This window comes from Cyprinodon tularosa, unplaced genomic scaffold, assembly GCF_016077235.1.
Source record: "Cyprinodon tularosa strain WSP-4 unplaced genomic scaffold, ASM1607723v1 ctg12, whole genome shotgun sequence".
NCBI lineage: Eukaryota > Metazoa > Chordata > Actinopteri > Cyprinodontiformes > Cyprinodontidae > Cyprinodon > Cyprinodon tularosa.
The window spans coordinates 2,034,966-2,062,113 of NW_024038003.1; the positions used below are offsets into that span (position 1 = coordinate 2,034,966).

At 36.2% G+C, this 27,148-nt stretch overlaps 3 protein-coding genes across 4 annotated transcripts in view; all 3 read left to right on the forward strand.

The window, feature by feature from the left end:
- The window catches only part of LOC119773745 (C-C motif chemokine 14-like), a 43,473-nt gene extending 37,049 nt beyond the window's left edge, over positions 1–6,424 (forward strand). For both annotated transcript variants that reach the window (XM_038270880.1, XM_038270873.1), the window contains exons 4-5: positions 2,696–2,740; positions 4,856–6,424. In XM_038270880.1, coding sequence (XP_038126808.1) covers positions 2,696–2,740; positions 4,856–5,165 — 355 coding nt within the window. In that variant the 3' untranslated portion in view covers positions 5,166–6,424. The remainder of the gene's footprint in view (positions 1–2,695; positions 2,741–4,855) is intronic.
- A 7,487-nt stretch (positions 6,425–13,911) lies between these two features.
- LOC119773781 (C-C motif chemokine 20-like) lies at positions 13,912–15,702 on the forward strand. The gene is made up of 4 exons (XM_038270916.1): positions 13,912–14,064; positions 14,149–14,266; positions 14,599–14,676; positions 14,844–15,702. The coding sequence occupies exons 1-4, from the start codon at positions 13,986–13,988 to the stop codon at positions 14,872–14,874; spliced, it is 306 nt and encodes a 101-aa protein (XP_038126844.1). The 5' UTR covers positions 13,912–13,985; the 3' UTR covers positions 14,875–15,702.
- An 8,586-nt stretch (positions 15,703–24,288) lies between these two features.
- On the forward strand, positions 24,289–25,916 carry LOC119773770 (C-C motif chemokine 7-like). Its single transcript, XM_038270906.1, has 4 exons — positions 24,289–24,499; positions 24,584–24,701; positions 25,023–25,106; positions 25,252–25,916. Exons 1-4 carry the CDS (start codon positions 24,421–24,423, stop codon positions 25,328–25,330), a joined length of 360 nt encoding a protein of 119 aa, XP_038126834.1. The 5' UTR covers positions 24,289–24,420; the 3' UTR covers positions 25,331–25,916.
- The last annotated feature ends 1,232 nt before the right edge of the window (positions 25,917–27,148 follow it).

Genomic DNA, 27,148 nt, shown 5'->3' on the forward strand with positions numbered 1-27,148 from the left:
CAATCAACATATACCGAATCAAACCGAACCGAAAACCGTGACCACGAAACCGTGAATCGAACCGAACCATGGATTTTGTGAATCGTTCCACCCCTAAAACCTTATGATAGGAGCTGTTTTTAGTGAGAAATCGATCAGAAGCGCAGTGAAAATGGTCAGATCGTCCATGCCCGCCTCTCTGGCTTAAATGCGCCCTCCGAGACAGGGGGAACAGAATTTCATACAACACCGGGACAAAGAACGTCTAGAAGTCAGTCAGAAAGCTTCACATCCCAGGTAGTTTAGCAACAGCTAGTGGCGGCAACTTCTTCTTCTGCACGGTAATGCTACAGGTTACTTTCCTTCTCATGCTTCTTCTTCTTCTTTTCTATCATGGCGGATCACAAGCAACTTTAAGGTGCATACCGCCACCTACTGTTCATGAGTGTGTAGCAACATTGTTTTACATCTATTAAATTCTATTTTGTATTTTGAAGATAAATAAATAATGTTTTCCTTAATCTATAAATATCCTTTATATTTCCTTTAATTCCCAATAATCCTTTAAGACTCCATTCTTGGCCTGTCCTTTCAACTACTCTTCTCAATTTCTCCCTTTCAAGTTCATATGTTTTACAGTTCATCAATACTTGTTCTACATTTTCTATTTCCTTATCCTCTAATCCAAACTCTTTAATCAATTTGCTTATAACCCATCCAAATCCATAATTATGTAACTTTGAATATTCCCAACAAGTTTGTAGAATTGTTGAAGTTACATTTTCATCCATACTACTTTTAATTTTCATCCAATATACTAAACCAAATTTCATTCTTCTCATTTCCAGTGGAGTTTCTCCAGTCTCGACTAAAACAGCGTTGATAGTTGTTGTTTTCACTGCTCCTGTACATATACGTAAAGCTCTACTCTGTAATCTATCGTTTGTAATGTTGTTGTAGCTGCTGCTCCATAAATAAAACTGCCATAATTTATTATTGATCTCATGAGAGCCCTATATGTTTAATAATGACTGTCTATCTGCACCCCAGTTATTTCAAGCCACAGCCTTTAGGAGATTTATAACTTTCTTACATTTAGTTTCTAAGTTATCTATATGTATTTTCCATGTATAAGAACTATCTAACCATAGTCCTAGGTATTTAAATTCTGCAACCCTTTCCAACGGCTGTCCATATAATGTTATTGTTCCTATATCAATATTTCTCTTATTTGTGAATACAATGAAACAAGACTTGTTTGCTGATAATTTAAAACCCCATTCATAAGACCATTTTTCTACTTTATTAATTGCTTTCTTAATATTTCCTACTACATGTTTTATATTCTTTCCTCTCATCCATATTGCCCCATTATCTGCATATAATGCAGATTTAATACATTTATCAGTATCTGAAAAGATGTCATTAATCATGATATTAAATAAAATTGGACTTATTACACTACCTTGTGGTATTCCATTTTCCACAATAAATTCTTTTGAATAATCATTCCCAATCTTCACCCTTATTTTTATATCCATCAAAAAATTTGCTACCGTCCTTCGCATGCTGACACCACCTGGTGAAATTCGGTGCTGCACATTTTACTCCGCACAGCTCAGAAGCGAGATCCGTGGCTCTGGGGGAAACATCCGGGGCTGTAGCCCAAGTAGCCACCCCCTAGATCCGCAACTGATCATAACATTAGATCAGGAGTATTGGCTTCCATGATGCAGCCCTGGGCTTCCTGTTCTCAGTCTTGATTCTATAAAAGCAGCTCTCTGACTAAAGATACTTTATACAGATATGCTGAGTGGTTGCATTTTTATTTTTTTTCCCTGCTGCCTCTTCATCATGCCTCTTAGAAGCATTATGGTTTTCATCATCCCATTTTTCATCATAGTTGGGGTACTGAGCCCAGGTGAGTCTGCTGGTAAGTTCCTACCATCAGATTTAAATGTACAATTCAGACTGAAATACAGACCACATGCTTTGTGTGTGACCTTTTGCTCTGTAGGTATTCGCTCCATTTATCACTGCTGTAAAAGATATAATGATTATAGTGGTCCATATCCATCACATACGAGGCTACTTGGAGCAAAGTAAACAGAGAGACTGCATTAAAGCCATCATGTAAGAATCTACTCTATTAACCCTTACACTGTGTGCCTGTATACATTTTCTGGTAAACATAGCTTTAGATTAGATATGACATGACTACCATCAATGAAAATCATGGTTTCATTCTAAAAGGTGGCTAAATAAAATGAAACAAATATATACATGTAGATAAAAGAAATAGTTTTTAAAAATCCTGTTTCCACTTTGTTCCCATTTTGTTTTTCTAAAATGGTTTACTTTTACAAGTTTATTGTTCATAAACTGTTTATAAAATAGTTTTTGTTAACTCAATGGATTACACGTGCAGGATAAATCAGCAGTGTCTCATGTTTGTCTTAAAATGTGTCTATCATAGTTTCTACACCACCAGTTACCATGAAGTCTGTGCAAATCCAGAGGATGAGTGGGTGAAGGACACTCTTGAAAGGCTGGGGTAAAATAATTATTTTTTGTTTGTAGCATCTTGTATCAGTTTAGCTGCAGAGTACCTAATGCCCCTGCATAATTGGTTTAATCATAGGAAAAATGTTGCATATATAAATGATAAATTATTATTTTTGTTTTGTTTTTTGTATTTCTTTTTAACTCAAAACAGAAAGCCGGATCATGTTGAATACTTATCGCCCAAAACCGAATATCGGTATGTATATACATTTTACATTTGGTCCAAATTTGGCACACACTGCAAAAACGATCTAGAAATGAGCAAAAATTTCTTAAATGAAGCGTATTTAGCATTAATTTGAGTAGGTAAATAAAGTGATCTGCCAAATGGAATGAGTATTTTTACTTTTAAAATAAGATAAGTAGCCTACTCGAGTTGAGGGGGGTTGGCATCACCGCAGTGATATTGGATATCAAAGCTCCATGGAGTCAGGGGATCTAGCGAACGGTTGATCCGACTGAGGCTCTCCGATGTCGGCCAGCGTCTCTCAGCTGCTCCCTTCTCCCACACACAGTGGTGCAGTTAGGGACGTTAACAAATCTTTGAACCAAGCACTCTTGTGAAACAAAAATCACTAAATTTCTCATCTTATGACCAGCTAAGATGAGGAAGTTATTGATTTTTTTTTTTTTTGTCAATAGATAACATATGTAAGGCACCCTTGCTTTTCTGCAATTTTAAGCTATTTTAAATTTTACAGATATTTTTAAAGACAAAAATTAGGACTTTTATTCAATAGGTTCCAGGTCATGTGACCTACTGACTCCAAATCTATGTCAAACTACTTTATCCAGATGGGGCACACTCTTTTGTTACATTTCAAGCCTTTGTTCTTTTTTTAAAGATTTATTATAAAAATAATGATATATTTTTTGGAAATGATAGCTTCCAGGTCATTTATTTTTGTAATAAAATTTTTTTTAAAATATACAAAGGCTTAAAATGGAATAAAAATAAGTGTGCCCCATCAGGCTAATGTAGGAAAACAATTTGACATAGATTTGGAGTCAGTGGGTCACTGCTATTGAAGAAATATCACATTTCTTTTACAATAAAAAATCTTTAAGTACCTAGTTACCACTCAAAGCTGTGCATCCTGTGAAAAAGGTTGTTCCGCAGGTTCCAGGTTCTAAGTTTAACAAATAAAGTGTCAGAAATGATCTAGAATGGTGGTACTGTAATAGCAAAATAGGGAATTAGCATGCACGAATTTATTTATTGCACACTGACTGAAACACATTGACTGAAACGTGTCTCCATACAAGTAAAATCCTATTTATCTCTCCACCAAAACTATAAATTTTAAGGCATCCATGTATAAGAAATATGAAAACATTAAGAATATGTTTAAAATGTCCCTTTACCTTCATATTTCAATCCATTTTCTCATCAATGAGCGTGAGGTAATTCTGGGCACAACAGATAAAACCTGGAGGAGAGAATCGAAGCAGGGGTGGATTTAGGAAATTTGGGGCCCTAGACAAAAGACAGGCATGGGGCCCTCTGAATTGAGAAGACAACTCATAATAAAGACCCATTATAGAGATACAGAAATTTTAATACAATAGACAAACATTATGACCACCCTTAATGATGTTTTATGACCACCCTTAATGATGATTTATATTTTTATATTATGTCTATGGAAACATAAAACATAAAAGTTCAAGATATCTTTAATCACATTTTAGAGAGTCAAAATGCGTTTTGAGATTTCTCAAATGTGATCTGATTTATCATTCAAAGTTTCACACACCCAGAATTATAATCAAGATATTTCAGTTACATATTTACACATATTTACATATTTTCATAGTTACACACTGCTTATGGCTAGAGATCTAAAATTTCACACAGTTGTTCTCCACAAGATGAAGAATAAGTGTAGTAAAGGTTAACTATAAATTATAGTTTATTATAAAGATATAACATAGCAAAAATACTCTTTTTTTTATTCCAATTTTTGGAAATGTTTGAAGTCACACAGCTCTGGTTTTGTAAAATCTACAGAGTCTGTGCACATATTTACACAGACTAGAAGGTCTTACCTTTCAAATGAGATATCACAATAAATCACATGTGGGATTTAGAATATTAATTTACTGGACAATGGCACTTTTGGTATGCAACACATTTGAGTACAAGCTATAAAAGTGTGGGTGTTAAGGGCTTAAAAGGCTGAGGTAGAAGAATTCTCTTGTTTCTAGCATCTTATATCAGTTTAGCTCCAGAGTACCTAAATGCATTGCATAAAAGATTAATCTTAGGAAAAACTTTTGTTAAATATTAATTTTGTTTTTTCTTTTTAAGACCAAGTCAAGTCTCAAGTCTTGGGAGCTCAAGTCCAGGTAAAGTCTCAAGTCTTGGGAGCTCAAGTCCAAGTAAAGTCCCAAGTCTTGGGAGCTCAAGACCAAGTGAAGCCCCAAGTCTTGGGAGCTCAAGTCCAAGTGAAGTCCCAAGTCTTAAGCGCTCAAGTCCAAGTAAAGTCCCAAGTCTTGGGAGCTCAAATCCAAGTCAAGTCCCAAGTCTTAAGAGCTCAAATCCAAGTAAAGTCTCAATTCTTAAGAGCTCAAATCAATATCAAGAATCAATTCTTGACTATGCCTGTGACAATGCTTAAATAATGGCCCAATAAGTTCTAATTACATTTTTAATTAAAATAAGTGCAATAATTTGTGAAGGCATGCTTGCTTTGTGGTTTCATCTCAGTCACTGAAATATTTACCTTGTCCAAGATTTTATCCGGGACACTTTTTCTGCAGCGCGCTCACTTAGATGTTTGGTTACTGTGCTGCGACTTGGCAGGCAGTATCTTTCACCTACCACTGACAGAATGTTTTTAAAGCTGGGCTTATCGATCGTACTTGGATGTTGCATGAAACAATAAAGTCCTGTATTACTGCTTCACTAATAGCCTTTAGTCTGGGATGTCCCTGGGTGTACATTTGCACTCCTTTAGTCAGAAAGGACTCTATACTGCTCTGTCCCTCTCCACTTGGTTGTTTTATTTTTCTTTATTAAACTGAGAAAACATGTAGATGAAGAATGATGTTTATATAGATTAGTACTTAGCCTTCTCCTATATAATTTTATCAAATTTTTTAAACTGCATTTCAAGGCTTCCTTTTCTTCTCTGATGAAAGTTGGTGGTGACACTGGGGTGGCGGCTGATGGACCTACAGTTACTCAACCCGAGCCCTTTCAAAAGGGTTTGTATTTGAAAAAAATGAGCTCAAGCACATATTTATGGAATGCTTTTCTATTAATATAAGAGTGCAACAATACGGTTATAAATAGTTAGAAGATGACCTTTAGTGCATTTTTAAAAATGGCTCAAAAACATTCATAAAATCATGAAAAACAGCCAATATCTGACTTCAGCAGCAGTACATTTATGCATCCCTAGTATATACACAATTTCAATTTCATCCATTCATCCAGGAAAATTTCTATGTATGTATGTATGGACGGATGGATGGATTCCCTTTCAGTGACATAAGTGATTATCAAGATTACAAGCAGCAAAATCAAATTCAGAAATTTGTCCAACATGTTTACAGCCAAAATCTATGTATGTATTGAATGTTTTATTTTAAAAATAAATTATACACTAATATTTACTCTATTATTTGTGCTTTAATTCTTGTAGGTTTCTTATATTTAAATTAGAAGTCTGTGTCCTGCGAGTCTGGCTGTCTCTGTGCTGGCTGACACAGCTATATCTGAGTCTTGCTGAATTACAAAAGGCAAAATATATATGTCGAATCTAATTATATCATAGCATATTTTTGTTGTAGTAAACTTTCTGGTGAACTTACAGATATATTGTATTGCATGTTGCCTATCTCAGTAAATCTGTTTTACCTTTAATTCTGAAGCTCTCCCTATTTGTGACTATATTCCCTGCTTAAATACAGATTAAATACAGATTTATGAGCCCTTTTTTTTGGGGTGTGGGGTGGGGGGAATGAAGTGTCGACTGCTGGCCCGCTGACTGGACCGGACATCGGCAGAGAGCCATGAGCCACTCGTCCTCAGCCGGAGGAGGAGGGCTGAGGGCCGGTAAGGCAGGCGGGGGTAATGACGAGGCCGAAGGTGTCCAGGCTACCATCACTGGGTCGGGTTTGGTGGCTTCACCCCCCCGCTGGCTTGGTTCTTTGCCCGGTGTGTTTCGACTACATGCTGGACTGTTCCGGACAATTTTGAAACTCCCCCCGGACATTTTTTTTTTAGGTATGAAAAGTAGGACATGTCCTGGAAAAAGAGGACGTCTCGTCACCCTAACATATGAACAATTTTGATGTTTCAGTGAGTGAGTCTTTGTTGCTATGATGCATCTTTGTGTTAAGATTTAGACTGAGGACCCAGATACAACAAGAACACAACAGGAAATAACTTTAAAAGATTTATTAAGGAAATACTGCAGATTATTCAGGATCAGGGGAGCCTATGGAGGGAAGAGAACAGGTTAGTGGCATATCCAACAAGGGCTAGGCAGGTTGAAAAAATCAGGAGGCAGAAACAGGAAATCTCCTCATTGTGGTTACCTCCTAGAGCCAGGCCAACCTTCTCTGTCATCTGATGCGACTGATTGAGGTGGTGCCCATCCAGGGTCAAAATGTTCTGGGATGCAGGGGTTGGAAAGAGTCTGATGTTATGTCTTTTGGCAAAAGACTCATCCATAAACTCTGATGTGTTTGACTCAGTAGAAACTCCTCTCCCTCTACTGAGCTTGATCTTTTAACAGGCACCCAATGGCTCTGTGGCCCCTTCCTCCACAGCAGAAACATAGATTCTGCTGCTTTCTATGAATGCGTTCTTCTGAAGAATATCCTGAGTCTACCCAACTGCATGGGTTCGGGTTCACTGGTAGGAGGAGATGAAACAGCTGTAAACTGGGTGTCTGCTTTAGCTTGTGTGGTAAAAACAGCTTGCCTCCCCTTATAGCTTCTCTCTCTCCTTTCCGAAAGCCACAAGTCGATACGAGCAGCCAAATCCTCTATCTCTTTCAAAGAACTTGGGAAATCACAAGTAGCTAGCTCATCCTTAATGTCCTCATTTAAACCTTGCAAAAATACACCCATAAGTTCTTCATTGTTCCAGGAACTATCAGCTGCCAGAAGATGAAAATCAATGATGTATGCTGTGACTGACCTGCACCCCTGTTTAAGTGAGAGTAACCCTCTGGCCGCTTCTCTGGCTGGCAGAACGGGATCAAATACTCTGATGAGTTCCTTGGCAAAAACAGAATAGGAAAATGTACAAGGAGACTTATTCTGCCACTCTGCTGTTCCCCACTGCTTGGCTTTACCTGAGAGGAGAGAAATAACATAAGCCACCTTAGACCGATCTGTGGGAAATGATGAGGGTTGCAGTTCAAAGTGAATTTCACATTGAGTGAGAAAAGCTCTGCACTGATCAGCATCACCCTTGAAAACCTCTGGAGGACACAGATTTGGCTCTCTTGTGGTAGCTACTGGAACCGGAGGAGGACCAAAAGGCTGTGGAGAAGCCTGGGTATGACTGGGACCAGACAAATTGAGCAACATGGAAATTATTTCAGTCATACCTGCATCAAGCCGAGCGATAGGTTATCCACACTGGCTCGCCACTGTTGTGCTGGTGTTGGGTCCATTGTTGGTCAGATTGCCCTGTTAGGATTCAGACTGAGGACCCAGATACAACCAGAACACAACAGGAAATGCCTTTAAAAGATTTATTGAAGAAATACTGCAGGTTATTTAGGATCAGGGGAGCCAGAGCCTCTGGAGGGGAGAGAACAGGTTAGTGGCTGAGATTGATGATTAAAAGTTCAGACTGCTAAGCCACTAACCTTCCTTAATATCCAGGCAGGGTGTCTTGGTTCTAAAAAACTTAAGCTCCTTGAAAGTTAATTCTCACTAAGGCTTGGCAGACAATCTTGGTGAAAGGAGGTCCAGGGTCAGAGCCAGGTGATCAGATTTTCAGAGAATCCAAAACAGAATCCAGGGACAAAGTCAGGGCACAGAAACAGGTCAGGGATCCAGGCAGCACAAAAAACAGATCCAACAAGGGCTAGACAGGCTCAAAAAATCAGGAGGCAAAAACAGGTCAGGATCAGGTAGACAGACAGAAAAATGCTGGATGCTTACTAACCTAGGCTTTCAGGCAATCTGGCACTGTCAACTAGTCAAAGGCAAACAGGTGAAATGAATCAGTGGCAATTAGGCTGAGCAGTAGCAGCACAGGAGGGCCAAATGCACAGAGCAGAAGGGGGAGGGGAATGAAAACAAATACTAGTTGACAGACCAGAAACATAACACTTTGCTCAGCAGCTACGCTCATTGTAAACAAACCAATCAGCGCACAGCTCATCTAAATATTCATTAGCATAAAAGGAAAAAACCTGTCGTTTCATTCAAGGGCTTTTAACCAGGCTTGCATTAGGGTGCGTAGAACAGCAGTTTTATATCAATATATTATAAGATTATGTTTGGAAGAAAGTCAGGCATGTTGCTCTGCTGGATCCACAATAAGCTATGTGGCCACATTTTGCACAACTAATTCAAATAACTATGATCTGTTTTATGAAGACTGTTTTCAAATCTCTTAAAGTAAAGTGTATACAAATAATTTTGTTAATCAGATCTGAACATAGTTGTGATAGTGATAGTCTTGGCTGCTGCAGCTCCCCTTAGATATCCAAACACATTTCTTGGTTTAAGAGAGAAAGTGGCACATGGTGCCCTGAAACTCTTCTCATCCATCCATCCATCCATCCATCCATCCATCCATCCATCCATCCATCCATCCATCCATCATCCATCCATCCATCCATCCCAATTAGAATCGCGAGGGGTGCTGGTGCCTATCTCCAGCTGTCTACAGGCGAGAGGCAGGGTACACCCTGGACAGGTCACCGGTCCATCGCAGGGCAACAAAGAGACAAACAGGACGTACAACCGTTCATGCACACACTCACACCTAAGGAGAATCTAGAGAAGCCAATTAACCTACCAATCATGTTTTTGGACTGTGGGAGGAAGCTGGAGTACCCGGAGAGAACCCACGAATGATCAGGGAGAACATGGAAACTCCATGCAGAAAGACCACGGGCCTGGAATCAAACCCAGGATCTTCTTGATGCAAGGCAGCAGTGCTACTACTGCGCAGCCAAATAAATAATAAATTCTATAATATTTGGAGCAAAGCTGTATCTCTACTGTAGCACCAATATTTGCAATTCAATTCAACTCAATCCAATCCGTAAACTATGTTATTTATCCCAAACAGAAATTAAATGCTTTATACACAATCAATGATAAGTAAAAAATCTTTTTGATCAGGACCTGTCATTTAAATCCCATGTCTTTTAGTTATCACGCTCCTCTCCTGTGGAACCAACTACCAGTTTTAGTGAGTGAGGCAGACACCCTGTCTACTTTAAAGGGTAGGCTTAAAACTTTCCTTTTTGATAAAGCTTATAGTTAGAGTGGCTCAGGTTATCCTGAGCTATCTCTATACTTATGCTGCTATAGGCTTAGACTTCTGACATAGGGACCCCTATTTTATCATTCTGCTTCATTCGATCTCTATTCTCCCACTCTGCAGAATCTGTTAGTTCAGTCTCCAACGTTATGCTCTCTCTACTTTTTCTCATAGTAGCCTTGCCTCGTCTGTTTCTGTTTGGCTGTGACACCATACTGGAGAGAAATATCAGCTATGCTGCTGCCATCTGTTTCTCAGACTGTGACTGGCTGGATGTGCTCTTTTCGTCCTCTGACATTGTAGTTGGCTCAGAGCTCGTCTGCCTGACTGTGTCTTACTAGCCGGGGCCGCCTTTTACAGTTGCTGTTTGTATCTCTGAACCAAAGTTCGGGCAGATGGCCACTCACACTGAGCCTGGTTCTGCTGGAGGTTTCTTCGTGTTAAAAGGGAGTTTTTTCCACTCCACTGTCGCTACAAGCATGCTTAGTGTGACGGATTGCATTCGAGGTAATGAGTCAATGCAATCAACTGCTTTTCCTTAGATAGAAAACTTTGATGTATGATCTAGTTGAACTGTAAAGTGTCTTGAGATGACGGGTTGTGAATTGATGCTATATAAATAAACTGAATTGATTGGGGTAAAAATAACTATGGGTAAAAAAAAAAGAATTTTAGACACTTAAGGTTATGAATTGCAAAGTAAAAGGCCATATTAAAAACGAAAAACTAAACATGTTAGAATTAGCCTTGAAGTATAAAAAAAACTCTCCAGATAAAAAAGTAAGCTGTAGAAAGACGTGCTTATATAATGATGTAGCCGTATACACTGACTTAGTAATATTTATTAAAAAATATTCAGTAATAATTTTTTAGATTAAAACTGTACTGATGAGCTGTTGTCATGATCCTGGCACTGATGACTGGATTATTGATTCATTTCTCCCATGTGTCTAGCTCCACCCAGTTTTCATTTTCACTCATGTGAACCACCTGTTCCAGTTGCTTTTTAAGCTGCTTGTTTCCAGCCATCAGTATCGGATTGATCGAGCCGTGTGTAAGACTTGTCTAGTGTACCAAATGTATTTCTTATTACCTGATCCTGACCAGTTTCTAACCCCTGGACTTCAGAGTTTTGCTTGCCCCTGTTCTGATCTGTTTTTCCTGACCTGTCTTTGGACTGCTATTTGGAGTCTGCCTCTTAACACCTTGGATCTGTTTCCTGACCGTTGCTTGGCTTTCCCTTTTGCACCTCTTTGGTTCTCTGATGTTCTGGCCTGGGTATCTGCTCCTGCATCAACACCTACTCTGGATTTTCCCTCTGGTTACTTCTGCTCTTCCTTGTCTGCTGGCTTCTGCTCGTCAGTTTGCTCTGCTTGACTCCTGGACCTCTCTCAGCTATGCGGCAGGAGCCACATGCAGAGGAGAAATCCTATGGCTTGATTCCACTCCTTCCTCTGGGCTGGGACTGAATTTAAAAACCAGAGATTCCAGTCATCCGATCCCAGCTGACGAGCTGCAGATTACAGAGCAATTAATAAAATGTTTTGTTTGAAATAATTTCTGTTCTGAATTCTGGGTCTGACTTTCTGCGCCCTGACAGTTTATTTTAATTCTCTTTAAGGCGTTTCAAGTACTGAATAAGTATTTAAAAAACTGGGGAAAAAATGCTTGTTTCTTAAAATATTTAGATTTGCGATAGGGTTAAAAATATTACTTATGACATCTGTACTTTTTAAAATAAGCTTTATATAAGATAATCTAAAACATGGAACCTATATTTGACATTTCGTTCTCAAGCAAAAAGTAACTTAATATTCAATTGAAACCCAACAGCTAAAAATTATTTCTACAATGCTTTCTTATATCTTACACTGATACATTCATCAGTGTAAAAAGTACATACCGGTAGATTCTCTTTTTGTTAAATCATCACTGCTTGTTTGGCCTATGCCAATACTGCCCACAAATAGGGAAACAAACCACAAAGTTTTGGAATTTGCCATCTAAAACCTGAGTTTGAGCAAAATTACCCCCTTAAGAGTCAACAATTTAGAACCACACTTAAGCTGTTAAGAAAATGTATTACCTGTAGAAGACAGGACTTTTATTTGTGCTCTTAATCACTTTGTGTCCTTATCTCAAGCAAAATTACGTTTAAGGTAAAATATATATATATATATATATATATATATATCACCTTCATTAGTGCTTTTGTCATATATAGAAATTAAATCTGATCACAAAGTTGTGGCATTACCTAAAACAGCCTGTTGATGCTCACAAACCCTCCAGAGAATGAATTAAAACAACTTTAAAGCAGAGAGTGCTAAAACCCCTTCAGAGTGATGTAAAGGGTCCACCATTATACATTTTTAATGGGACTCGTTAGGTTTAGGTGGCAAGGACTGTTTCACACAACCTGGGGTTAGATTTAGGTTTTCTTTAGATCAAATAAAGCTTTTTAATTCTGACATTGAAGCTTGTTTGACAACTTAGAAGAGCAAGAAATCCAGAGGTGAGAAAACTACTTTTACACGGTACTGTTCTGATTGGTTTGTAAAAGATTATAATAAAGATGTTAAATAAGGTGACAACAGATGAATGTGGGAGGAACAGATAGGTGAAAAGAGAGGAACACAGAGCTTTAGTTGAGGAATCCAGCAAGAAAATGACTACTAATGTAAAATAGAAGATAAGACAGAAGCACACAGAGACAGTGGAAGACAGACTATCATTAAGTTAATTGAACACAAATAATTATAAATGTTAAAAACAGAAATATATAAGAAGCAGAACCTAAAAGGAAGAAAATATTATGATAGGAGCTTTAGAAAATGATACAACACAGTTGAAGTCCAAACCTGAAACACAAAGATCATGAAAACTGTTGTCATAGGAGAACAGGATGTGCTATATCTTAAAGCTGCTCTCTAGTTTGCACCGATGGTGAACGATAAGAGAAGGGGGCTTTTTGATGCAACATAACATGTCTGCTCATTTCGTAATGTTGAGATCATAAGATACTGTAGACCACTTCCATTTCTACTGATACTGTTAGATGGAGATGTGGTAAGGGCTGTATGCAAATTTCTTAGAATCGCATTAGGTTAAAAAGCCCCTCTTCCCTTAGAGGGTATAGCTTGAAGGTGTCACAGTGGGGGTGGTTTGAAAGGACCCAAATGCAGACACAAAACCTTAAGGTTGTTACCTGAAGGTTTAATGAACCAAAAGTTCAACAAAAGCAAAAATCCAAAAGAATAAATCCACAAAAATCCAAAAATGCTGAAAACCAGGAATACTCACAACAAGAAGGGGACAAGGTAATGACAACAAACCAGCAAAGAGTGACTGAACAGGAGGAGAATTAATGGGAGAGAGAAACAAAGACCAGGCTGATTAGCAGACTGGGAGCAGGTGTGAACAGAGGCAAGAAGGGAGCTATGGAAAAGGAGACTGACACAAGAGGACAAACAAGAGATATCTGAGAACTAAAATACAATAACAAATAACTAGACCACAAAAATGAAAAATAAAACCAATGAAACTCAGAGATAAAACTTAAACAAAACCAAAACCATAATATGATTTCCAAATGAATGGAAGTAGTTCTATAATCCAGCAATGAAACATTCAGTCTGAAATAACTAAAAGTGTTAAATCAACGCTTTGAAAAAGTTATTCTTACAAATATTATTTGGGAATTGAAGAATAATCTATGTACTGTTGTCATAGGGAAAACTTATATAGCTTTGGTGAAACACATATATTTGAGTACATACAGTACCTTATGTTTTGCATTATACAGCTTGTTTGTAATCATGACATGAGATCAGGAGTATCGGCTTCCATGATGCAGCCCTGGGTTTCCTGTCCTCATTCTTGGTCCTATAAAAGCAGCTCTCTGACTAAAGATACTGTATACAGATATACTGAGTTGTTGTGTTTTTATTCAGTTCTTTGCTGCCTCTTCATCATGACTCTTAGAAGCATCATGGTTTTCATCATCCCATTTTTCATCATAGTTGGGGTACTGAGCCCAGCTGACTCTGCTGGTAAGTTTATACCATCAGATTTAACTGTACAATTCAGACTGAAATACAGACCACATGCTTTGTGTGTGACCTTTTGCTCTGTAGGTATTCGCTTCAGTAAACACTGCTGTACAAGTTATAGTAATAAAGTGGTCCATTTCCATCACATTCGAGGCTACAGGATGCAAAGTAATCTGGAAAACTGCCACATCAATGCCATCATGTAAGAGTCTACTCCATTAACCGTTACACTGTGTGCCTGTATTCATTCTCTGATAAATATAGCTTTAGATTAGGTGTGACATGACTATAATCAATGAAAATCATGGTTTAATTCTAAAAAGTGGTTAAATAAAAAATGTAATAAATAGATAGATAAACAAATAGTTTTAGGAAATTCTGCTTCCAGTCTGTTACCCTAAAGTCCTTTGTTTATTAGTTACTGTCACTAATTTATTGTTCATAACTTTGTTTATAAAAGTTTTTGTTAACTCAATGGATTACGCATGTATAATAAAGTCAACAGTATCTCATGTTAAAATGTGTCTATCATAGTTTCTACACCACCAGTAACCATGAAATCTGTTCAAATCCAAAGGATGAGTGGGTGAAGGAAACTCTTAAAAGACTGAGGTGAAATAATTATTTTTTGTTTGTAGCATCTTATATGAGTTTAGCTCCAGAGTACCTAAATGCTCATGAATAATTGGTTTAATTTATGGAAAAATGTTGCATATATAAATGCTAAATATTTTTTTTTGTTTGTTTTGTTTTTTGTTTTTCTTTTTTCCTCAAAACAGAAAGCCATTGGAAAAGCAGGTAAAAAACTGAGAAAACCTGAAAACTTTCCCATGCATGGAGGAAGAGGATCTTTTAAAATGACAAATAAAAAGAAAAAAGAAAGTTTTTTATAAAGTAAAAATTGGCAGCAATGGAATTAAGATATTTTGATCTTCTGCAATCAAATCTTTGAGAATAATCTCTCATTTAAAGGCATTAGTGAAATTTTGTTATGATGAACTAAAACATCAAAAATAATTATTTTAGCTACTCATTTCACCCAGTGAAATGAGTTGTAAAAATAATTAAACACAGACCAATGGTTAAACTCACTGACAACTTTTCATTATTATCTATTTCTGTTCGAGACTAAGAAAATATGTTTAAAAAATAAATAAGAGTTGATTATAAAAAAAAACATGTTGGTCTTCTAAAAACCCTGTTAAAAATGTTTGACAATAAGGTTATTATGGCAAAAGATTATTTTCAAAGTGTATTGTTCATTCTGAGGATGAGCCTCATCCTAACTGTTTTATTTTACTTTATTAAATATGGCTGTACTTGCTTTGTACTTCTATAAGCTTTGTTATGTTGACCTATACCTTGGGACATATTACTTCATGCATGTCTTAAACATTTTTCTTTATGTTAATTTTAATGCTTGCAATAAATCATTGATTAACTTTCTAAATATATGAATCATATATCAAGCACATAAAATATGTTTTTAAGGGGTTTGATGCTGTTGTTTTGTTTCATTCCCCATAGTATCAAACTGTGGCAATTTACTTTGGTAAGTTTTACTGATTCATGTGATTTTGTACTACTCATTAAGTCTTTCCGAATCATATAAACTTAATAAATTGACTGCTCAAACAGTGTTACGTTTATCATTTCCCTCTCTAAAATACACTGCTCAAAAAAATTAATGGAACACTTTGAAAACACATCAGTTCTCAATGGGGAAAAAAACTCATGCTGTTTATTTATTCTAATATGGACTGGGTGATGTGTTAGGAACAAAAGGAGGCCACACCATTCTGCAATTTCATTGCAGCAACTCAAAATGGTATTCAGTCATTTGTATGGCCCCCACATGCGTGTATGCATGCCTGACAATGTCGGGGTATACTCCTAATGAGACGACAGAGGGCATCCTGGGGTATCTCCTCCCAGATCTGGACCAGGGCATCACTGAGCTCCTGGACAGTCTAAGGTGCAACCTGGCGGCGTCGGATGAATCGAAACATCATGTCCCAGAGGCGTTCTATTGGATTTAGGTCAGGCGAGCGTGGGGGCTAATAAATGGTATCAATTCCTTCATCCTCCAGGAACTGCCTGCATACTCTCTCCATATGAGGCCGGGCATTGTCTTACACCAGGAGGAACCCAGGACCCACTGCACCAGCATAGGGTCTGACAATGGGTGCAAGGATTTCATCCCCATATCTAATGGCAGTCAGGGTGTAGTTGTCTAACCTGTAAAGGTCTGTGCGTCCTTCCATGTATAGGCCTCCCCAGACCATCACTGACCCACCAACAAACCGGTCATGCTGAACTCCACGGCTTCTCCAGATCCTTTCACGTCTGTCACATGTGCTCAGGGTGAACCTGCTCTCATCTGTGAAAAGCACAGGGCGCCAGTCGCAGACTTGCTAATTCCGGTGTTCTGTGGCAAATGCCAATCGAGCTCCACAGTGCCGGGCAGTGAGCACAGGGCCCACTTGAGGACGTCGTGCCACCCTCGTGAAGTCTGTTTCTGGTTGTTTGGTCAGAGACATTCAAACCAGTGGCCTGCTGGAGGTCATTTTGTAGGGCTCTGGCAGTGCTCCTCCTGCTCCTCCTTGCACAAAGGAGCAGATACCGGTTAAAAACCATACCATAATGATAAATTATCAACAGTTTAGTTTGTGCCTTCAAATCGTTGCCCATAGGACAACGTTACTTGGATATAATCTAACCAAATATCTTCAGAACAGCTCCAAATGACACAAAACTCATATGGGTGAGTAGAACATGATGTAATAATGTAAAGTCAAGGGCCCAATGAAAAAAAAAAAGGCATTTCCCCTTAATAAGTGAATGGATTGATGTCTAACCGAAACTTCAGTGATAACATCAGATTAATCTTAGATTTCCTTGACTGCTCAGATCTTGTGGAGAGCCTGCAGTTTTTGTATTTCTTTATTTCTTCAAAGCTTTTGACATGTTAGAACACAAAATGCAACAACAAACATATACGTAAACCTTTCTACAAAAAGAGCAGGATAAATCTACCAGGAAAAGTCTTTTGGGATAACATCTTTATGGACTCTGACTGGAAGAAGGCCTGGTTATCAGCCTATAAGTTCTGTATCTCCAATAAGATAAAGGAGGTTCACATCAAAATTCTACACACTATATATCCTACAAATTCCTAAAACCAATCCTACCAATTGTTTCTAAATTCTCAGATATTGAAGATTAATATTTAACGTGTAAACTCAAAGCATACATTGTAATTGACAGTAAGAGTGTAATACACACATATATATATATATATATATATATATATATATATATATATATATATATATATATATATATATATATATATATATATATATATATATATATATATATATATATATAGAATGAAAAAAATCTGGGGGAAAAAATCAGGTAAAGATTAACTTAATCATCTTGTTTTGGCATTAATACTTAAAACAAGTAATCTTACAAATGTCAAATATTTTAGTCAATCTCACTGACTTTTTTCAGTTAAGAAAACTGTGGTATTCATGAAAAGAGGTTGATCTGAAAATCTGGAGTTCAAGTAACACAACATAGAAATAATACCTTTATAAAGTAAGACTTTAAGATTTTAAAATGTATCATCAGTTTACTTTACCCTGGTGGAAGACAAAGGTAATCATTAATTAGGTTCTTCTTTCTTCAGATCATCCAGAAGGCTTTTTACATTTTTCTTTTCCTTTGCATTCAGCTTCTCCTGCTAAAGATTGCTTTCTAAACTCAGACATAGTTCTTAGTTTTACCTTTCTATGTCTTTATGTTATTATTTCCTTCCTGTGTTATTACTTAGTTATTTTTTATTAAATTTTACTGTATTAGACATAATACAATTCATGGACTTAGTGTTTTGTCTTCATTGTCTATATTCATAAGAATGTTATTTCAATCGCCCTACTAAGTTTATAGATATAAACAGTTGTGTGTTTTTATACTTTATATGAGCCACAATATAAATTAAGTAGCTACATACAAAGCAACTCTAAATTCCTAAAAAAACAAAAAAAACAAAGTAAACTAATGTAAATATGATTTTTAATATTTTAATGGCATGACGGTCTGGGTTACCTTTAAAAACTTTTTTGCTAACACTTCTCCTGAAGGTGTCTGTAAACTTCTCGGTGACGTGTTCTGACCTCTGAGATTCTTTAGGTGCATGACAGGACTGTGAAGAAGGCAGTTTCCCTGACTGACAAGGTGACACAGTAAAGCTGTGCTATTGTTCCTTCATCTGTAGCCACTAGATGGCAGACTAATAAAAAAAAAAAAAAATTAAAAAAAAAAGCAAAAAACCCCAAACACTTTCAATCCATCCTGTATTCCATTGTTACACTTTTGAACTTAAGAAGTACTCCTTGGTCTAATTTTATTGCCAGTGAAGATATTTAAACAACAAACGTATTTCTTTAAAAAAAAAAAAAAAAACATTGCCCAACACAAGAAGAGTGACAATGTGATTAACAAATAAAACAATACAGAAAAATATCTTAAGAATTTTAATTTAGTTTATCAAACAGAGGCAACATGACAACCATGCCTTACATTACAATATCTTGAATCACAACATGGTGCTTTGACTAGAGAGAGATAGCATAAAGAAATACACACATTTCAAATGTCTACCAAGTAAGGGCTAAAAGGTTTATGGTGGTAATGTGGCTAAAGGTTGTCATAAAAAAGTGTTAAAATAAGTTTGTTTTTTTGTTGATTAACCTGTGATAGGGGCCCCTTATCTAGAAACTAAACAGTGAGTATAATATACCTTTCAACATATACAGTTTTCTATACCAGTTCATGTGGAGGTTAATCTTTTAACCAAATATTCCTTGTAGCAGGTTCTTGTTATAAACTAAGGCCTCTATTTCAGTTTATCTCTTGTCTATCTCTAGACATCTGGTATGCATGTATACGTACGGATGCAGATGAAATGTAAGGGTTATTATAGAGACTTTGTGACCCTTTTCTAAGATTAAACAAAAATATGTTCTTACTTTATCCCATACGGTGTTCTTTACTGTGCTCGACAACAAGATAGTGTGAGTTCTCTACCAGTCTTGTTTGTCACTATTTGAGTTGCTTTAAATTCCTGGTTTAATGTTCTGACTGATAAAATAGGCACGCTTTGATAAGTATCTATTTCCTGCATAAAATACCTTGGCTTTTCAGAAAAAAAAAAAAAAAAACACCTACCTTATTTAAAACAAACTTTACTGTAATTGCGATTTGGAAAAATGGCTTGGTAAATGCAATGCATAATAGTGCAGTTTGCACTGCTTTACTAATGACAGTTTAAGAAAACCCAGAAACATCCAACACCTGGGAGGATTCTAAATATTTTTTCCTTCATGAATTTGCATACTTTTTTAAAGTAACCTTAAAAAAATTACAAAATTAGATTGATTAAATAGTGTTTATTTTATTCATTTGTGTAAACTCTCTGAGCTGCTCCCTCCTCCCACACGCAGTGGTGCATTTAGAGACCATCAACATTATTCAACAGCTTCCAGGTCATGTGACCCACTGACTCCAAATCTATGTCAAATTGTTCTATTACTTTATCCACATGGGGCACACTCATTTTTATTACATTTCAAGCATTTGTTCTTTTTTAAAGATTTTTTATTATAAAAATGTTATATTTCTTCAATGAAACTTGTCTCCATACGTGTAAAATCCTATTAATCTCTCCACCAAAACTATCAGTTTTGAGGCATCCATGTATAAAAAATATGAAAACATTAGGAATATGTTTAAAATTTCCCTTTTGATTCATATTTCAATCCGTTTTCTCATCAATGGGCGTTAGGTAATTTTGGGCACAACAGATGAAAACCGGAGGAGCGAATTGAAGCAGGGGCGGATTTAGGAAATTTGGGGCCCTAGGCAAAGACAGGCATCGGCCCCACTGAATTGAGAAGAAAACTAATAATAAAGACCCATTAAAGAGATTTTTAAAGCTGGGCTTTTTGATCATAGTTGGATGTTGCATGAAACAATTATTATTGCTTCAGTAATAGCCTTCAGTCTGGGATGTCCCTGGGTGTACACTTGCACTCCTTTAGTCAGAAAGGACTCTATACTGCTCTGTCCCTCTCCACTTGACAGTTTTATTTTGCTTTATTGAATAGAAAAAACATGTAGATGAAGAATGATGTTTATTTAGATTAGTATCTAGCCTTCTTCAATATGCAATTCTACAGAGCCCCTCTGATGACATGGTAAAAAAAATATGTTTAATTGTGGCCATGAAGTAGTATTTCGTGCGCACGAAATACTACTTCGTGGCCACGCAACAAGTTTAACGTGCGCACGAAACACTTATTAATAATATCAATAAATCCGCCCCTGTTTTCAGGCTTATGTTAACTGTAATGACTTATCTTGGACAGGCTGCTATGTAAACGGGCCTTTAGTCCTTCGTTTAGCTATGCTGCGGTTGTTTACACTACGCCTTTTCCACCTAAAATGGCGTCTTAGCAACAAATGTCACGTGACTGGCGGAGACCGACTGGGTAAGCAAATGGAGCGCGCCTTAGACCTTAGAGAAGGCGCGCTCGATCTGCTTACCCAGTTGTCCAGGAATTATATTAATATTATTAATAAGTATTTCGTGCGCACGTTAAACTTATTGCATGGCCACAAAATACTACTTCGTGCGCATGAAATACTACTTCGTGGCCACAACTAAAACATTTTTTTGACCATGACATCAGAGGGGCTCCGTACAATTCAAATGCATTTCAAAGCATCTTTTTCTTCTCTGATGAAAGTTGGTGGGGACACTGGGATGGTGGCTGATGGACCTACAGTTACTCAACCCCAGCCCTTTCAAATGGATGGATGGATGGATGGATGGATGGATGGATGGATGGATGAATGGATGGATGGATGGATGGATGGATGGATGGATGGATGGATGGATGGATGGATGGTTTCCCTTTCAGCAACATCAGTGATTATAAAGATTACAAGCAGCAAAATAAAATTTAGAAATGTGTCCAACATATTGTTGACAGCCAAAATCTATGTATGTATTGAACGTTTTATTAAAAAAAATCAATTATACACTAATATTTACTCTATTACTTGTGCTTTCATTCTTGTAGGTTTCTTACATTTTAATTAGAAGTCTGTGTCCTGTGAGTCTGGCTGTCTCTGGGTTTGGTGACACAGCTATTTCTGAGTCTTGCTGAATTACAAAAGACAAAATACTTAAGTTGAATCTAATTATATAATAGCATATTTTTGTTGTAGTAAACTTTCTGGTGAACTTACAGATATATTGTATTGCATGTTGCATATCTCTGTTATTCTGTTTAACCTTTAATTCTGAAGCTCTCCCTATTTGTGACTCTATTCTCTGCTTAATTATAGATTAAATACATATTTATGAACCAGTTTTTGTGTGTGTGTGTGTGTGTGTGTGTATATGTGTGCTATAAAAAACACACTTTTATAACTTGTGCACAAACATATTTTTAGGTATGAAAAGTAGGACATGTCCTGTAAAAAGAGGACGTCTGGTCACTCTACCATATCAGCAATTTCGATGTTTCAGTGAGTGAGTGCTTGTTGCTATGATGCGTCTTTGCTCAGCAGCTACGCTCGTTGTAAACCTACCAATCAACACAGTCCATCTAAATATTCATGAGCATACCATAAAAGGAAGAAAACCTTCCAGGGCTTTTTAACCAGGCTTGCATTAGAGCACATAGAACCGCAGTTTTATATTAATATATATTATAAGATCATGTTTGGAAGAAAGTCAGACATGTTGTTGCTCTGCTGGATCCACAACAAGCTATGTGGCCACATTTTGCACAACTTATTTAAATAAATATGATCTGTTTTATGTAGCCTGTTTTCAGATCTCTTTTAAAATGTATACAACTAATTTTGTTAATCAGATCTGAACGTTGATAGTCTTGGCTGCTGCAGCTCCCTCTTAGATATCCACACACAGTTCTTGGTTTAAGAGAGAAAGTGGCACATGGTGCCCTGAAACTCTTCTCAATAAATTCTATAATATTTAGAGCAAAGCTGTATCTCTACTGTAGCACTAATATGTTCAATTTAATTCAACTCAATCCAATCCATAAACTATGTTATTTATCCCAAACATAAATTAAATGATTTATACACAATCAATGATAATAAAGTAAAAAATCTTTTTGACTAGGTCATTTAAATCCCATGTTAACGAGTATTCTAGAATTCCCTTCTTTTATCTGTGGAATATTGCAAAAAATTAGAAATATTCTGTCCAGGGGTGATGCTGAGAAACTAGTCCATGCATTTGTTACTTCAAGGCTGGACTACTGTAATTCTTTACTATTAGGAAGTCCTGTTTGGCTGTGACACCATACTGGAGAGAAATATCAGCTATGCTGCTGCCATCTGTTTCTCAGACTGTGAATGGCTGGATGTGCTCCCTTCATCCTCTGACATGGTAGTTGGCTCAGAGCTCGTCTGCCTGACTGTGTCTTACTAGCCGGGGCCTCCTTTTACAGTTGCTGTTTGTATCTCTGTTTCTGTCTCCTTAAACCCCAGTCGGCTCGGGCAGATGGCCACTCACACTGAGCCTGGTTCTGCTGGAGGTTTCTTCGTGTTAAAAGGGAGTTTTTTCCACTCCACTGTCGCTACAAGCATGCTTAGTGTGACGGATTGCATTCAAGGCAATGAGTCAATGCAATCAACTGCTTTTCCATAGATAGAAAACTTTGATGTATGATCTAGTTGAACTGTAAAGTGTCTTGAGATGACGGGTTGTGAATTGATGCTATATAAATAAACTTAATTGATTGGGGTAAAAATAACTATGGGTAAAAAAAAAAGAATTTTAGAAACTTATGGTTATGAATTGCAAAGTAAAAGGCCATATTAAAACAGAAAAACTAAACATGTTAGAATTAGCCTTGAAGTATAAAAAAACTCTCCAGATAAAAAAGTAAGCAGTAGAAAGACGTGCTTATATAATGATGTAGCTGTATACACTGACTTAGTAATATTTATTAAAGAATTGAAAAAAATTCAGTAATAATTTTTTAGATTAAAACTGTACTGATGAGCTGTTGTCATGATCTTGGCACTGATGACTGGATTATTGATTCATTTCTCCCATGTGCCTAGCTCCACCCAGTTTTCATTTTCACTCATCTGAACCACCTGTTCCAGTTGCTTTTTAAGCAGCTTGTTTCCAGCCATCAGTATCGGATTGATCAAGCCGTGTGTAAGACTTGTCTAGTGTACCAAGTGTGTTTCTTATTACCTGATCCTGACCAGTTTCTAACCCCTGGACTTCTGAGTTTAGCTTGCCCCTGTTCTGATCTGTTTTTCCTGACCTTTCTTTGGACTGCTATTTGGAGTCTGCATTAACACCTTGGATCTGTTTCCTGACTGCTGCTTGGCTTTCCCTTTGGTACCTCTTTGGTTCTCTGATGTTCTAGCCTGGGTATCTGCTTTTATTATTATGACATTGAAGCTTGTTTGACAACTTGGAAGAGCAAGAAATCCAGAGTTGAGCAAACTACTTTTACACAGTACTGTTCTGATTGGTTTGTAAAATATAGTATAATAAAGATCTTAAATAAGGTGAAAGGAGAAGAATGCAGGAGGAACAGATAGGTGAAAAGAGAGGAACACAGAGCTTTAGTTGAAGATCCCGACAATTGTTGTCGTAAGAGTATTTCCTGAGAACAGGATGTGCTTATATCTTAAAGCTGTTTTCTAGTTTGCACCGATAGTGAAGGATAAGAGAAGAGGGCTTTTTGAGCATGTCTGTTCATTTCTTAATCTTAAGATTATAAGATACTGTAGACCACTTCCATTTTTACTAATACTATTAGATCAAGATGTGGTAGCGGCTGTATGCAAACTTCTTAGGACCATATAAGGTTAAAAAGCCTCCTTTCCCTTAGAGGCATAGCTTGAAGGCTCAAATTAACGGAAGTAGTTCTATAACGCTGCAAAGAAATATTTGGTCCGAAATAACTAAAAGTAGTAAATCAATGCTTTGAAAAAGTTATCCTTGCAAATATTATTTGAGAATTCAAGAATGATCTATGTACTGTTGTTCTAGTGAAAACTTATATAGCTTTGGTGAAACATGTATACTTAAGAGTACATACCTCATGTTTTGCGGTAAACAGCTTATTTGTAATCATAACATGAGATCAGGCTTCCATGATGCAGCCCTGGGTTTCCTGTTCTCAGTCTTGATCCTATAAAAGATGCTCTCTGACTAAAGATACTTTATACAGATATACTGAGTTGTTGTGTTTTTATTTAGTTCTCTGCTGCCTCTTCATCATGCCTCTTAGAAGCATCATGGTTTTCATCATCCAATTTTTCATCATAGTTGGGGTACCGAGCCCAGCTGACTCTGCTGGTAAGTTTATACCATCAGATTTAACTGTACAATTCAGACTGAAATACAGACCACATGCTTTGTGTGTGACCTTTTGATCTGTAGGTATTCACTCCAGAGTAGCCTGCTGTACAAAATATGATGATATAGTGGTCACGTACGAGGCCATAGAAGGCTACTGGAACCAAACTGATCTGGCACACTGCCGCATCGAGGCCATCATGTAAGAATCTATTCCTTAAACCCTTACATTGTGTCCTGTATTCATTTATTTGGTAAATATAGCTTTAGATCATGTATTGACATGACTGCCATCAATAAAAATCATGGTTTCATTTTAAAAATTGGATAAATAAAATCAAATAAATATCTAGATAAAAGAAATAGTTTTAAAAAACCCTGTTTCCACTCTGTTACCATTTTCTTTCTAAAAGTTTATTGTTCATAACTTTGATATTAAATTAGTTTGTGTTAACTCAATGGATTACACTTGCATAATACATCAGTAGTTTCTCTTGTTTGTCTTAAAATGTTTCTATTATAGTTTCTACACCTCCATCCCTGGTCACCGAGAAGTCTGTGCAAATCCAAAGAATAAGTGGGTTCAGGATGCTGTTAAAAGGCTGAGGTAAAATAATTATTTTTTGTTTGTAGCATCTTATATGAGTTTAGCTCCAGAGTATCTAAATGCATTTGCATAAAAGGTTTAATGTAAGGAACATTTTTCGTAAAATATTCATTTTTGTTTTGTTTTTCTTTTTATCCCAAAATAGCGGTAAAGAAACTAAGAAAACTGAAAAAAAAATCCCACGCATGGAGGAAGGGGATCTTTCTACAATACTGAATTGCTAAAAAAAACAAAATAAATATTTTTTATAAAGTAAAAATTTGCAGCAAGGAATTAAGAGAATTGAATGCTCTGTAATAAAGTCTTTGAGAATAATATCTTATTTAAAGGCATTGGTGAAATTTTGTAATAATAACTAATATATATATATATATATAAAATGATTTCAGCAACTCATTCCACCAGGTGAAATGCATTATATGAATTAATTAAACACAGACCACTGTTTAAACTCATTGACTACTTTTCATTTTTTTTGTTTAAGACTAAGAAAATATGATGTTTAAAAGTAAATTAAGACTAACAAAGAAACATGCTGTTCTTCTAAAAACTGTGTTAAAGATGTCTGAAAAAAAGGTTCATATGTAAAAAGGTATTGTTCATTATGCAATGGAGCCTCATCCAAACTGTTTTACTTTTACTTTATTGAATATAGCTGTACTTTCTTTCTACTTCTACAGGCTTTGGCAAGTTGACCTATTGTCACATTTTAGTTTTGTCGTACCGTGGGACATGTTATGTCATGAATGTCTTTTAAACATTTTTCTTTATGTAACTGTAATGCTTCCAAAAATCATAAAATATTTTTTTAAGGGGTTCAATGCTGTTGTGTGCTTTTATTTTAAAACATTTTGAAAGTTGTTTTGTTTCTTTCCCCATTGTATCAGACGGTGTCAATTATTCTTTCCAATTTATATTAACCTAACATATTTTCAGCTTAAAGAGTGTTATATTTATCTTTTCCATCTCTAATATATATATATATATATATATATATATATATATATATATATATATATATATATATATATATATATATATATATATATATATATATATATATATATATATATATATATATATATATATATATATATATGAATGAAAAAATCTAAAAAATAAAATTCAGGTAAAGATTAACTTAATCATCTCATTTTGGCATTAATACTTAAAACAAGTAATCTTGCAAATGTCAAATATTCTAATCAATCTCACTGACTTTTTTCAGTTAAGAAACAGACATAGATCATAGTTTTACCTTTCTATATCTTTATGACATTATTTCCTTCCTGTGTTATTACTTAGTTATTTTTATTACATTTTACTGTATTAGACATATTACAATTCATGGACTTAGTGTTTTGACTTCATTGTCTATATTCATCAGAAGGTTATTTCAATCGCCCTACTAAGTTTATAGATATAAACAGTTGTGTGTTTTTATACTTTATATGAGCCACAATATAAATAAGGTAGCTACATACAAAGCAACTCTAAATTAAAAAAATTAATAAGTAAATAATAAAAAAAAAAGAGTAAACTGATGTTAATATGATTGTTAATATTTTAAAGGCACCATGACTGTCTGGGTTACCTTTAAAAAAAATTCTGCTAACACGTCTCTTGAAGGTGTCTGTAAACTTCTCGGTGACGTATTCTGACCTCTGAGATTCTTTAAGTGCATGACAGGACTGTGAAGACGGCAGTTCCTATTACAGCATTGGTTTCCCTTACTGACAAGGTGACACAGTAAAGCTGTGCTATTGGTCCTTATTCTGTAGCCACTAGATGGCAGACTAATTCTTGGTCTAATTTTATTGCCAGTGGGGACATTTGAACAACAAACAAATTTCTTTAAAAACAAAAATATATGCTCTTATTTTATCCCTTACAATGTTCTTTACTGTGCTTGACAACAAGATAGTGTGAGTCCTCAACCAGTCTTGTCTCTCACTATTTGAGTTTCTTTAAAAAAGTTCTGACTGATAAAATAGGCAAGCTTTGATAAGTATCTACTTCCTGCAGAAATACCTTTGCTTTTC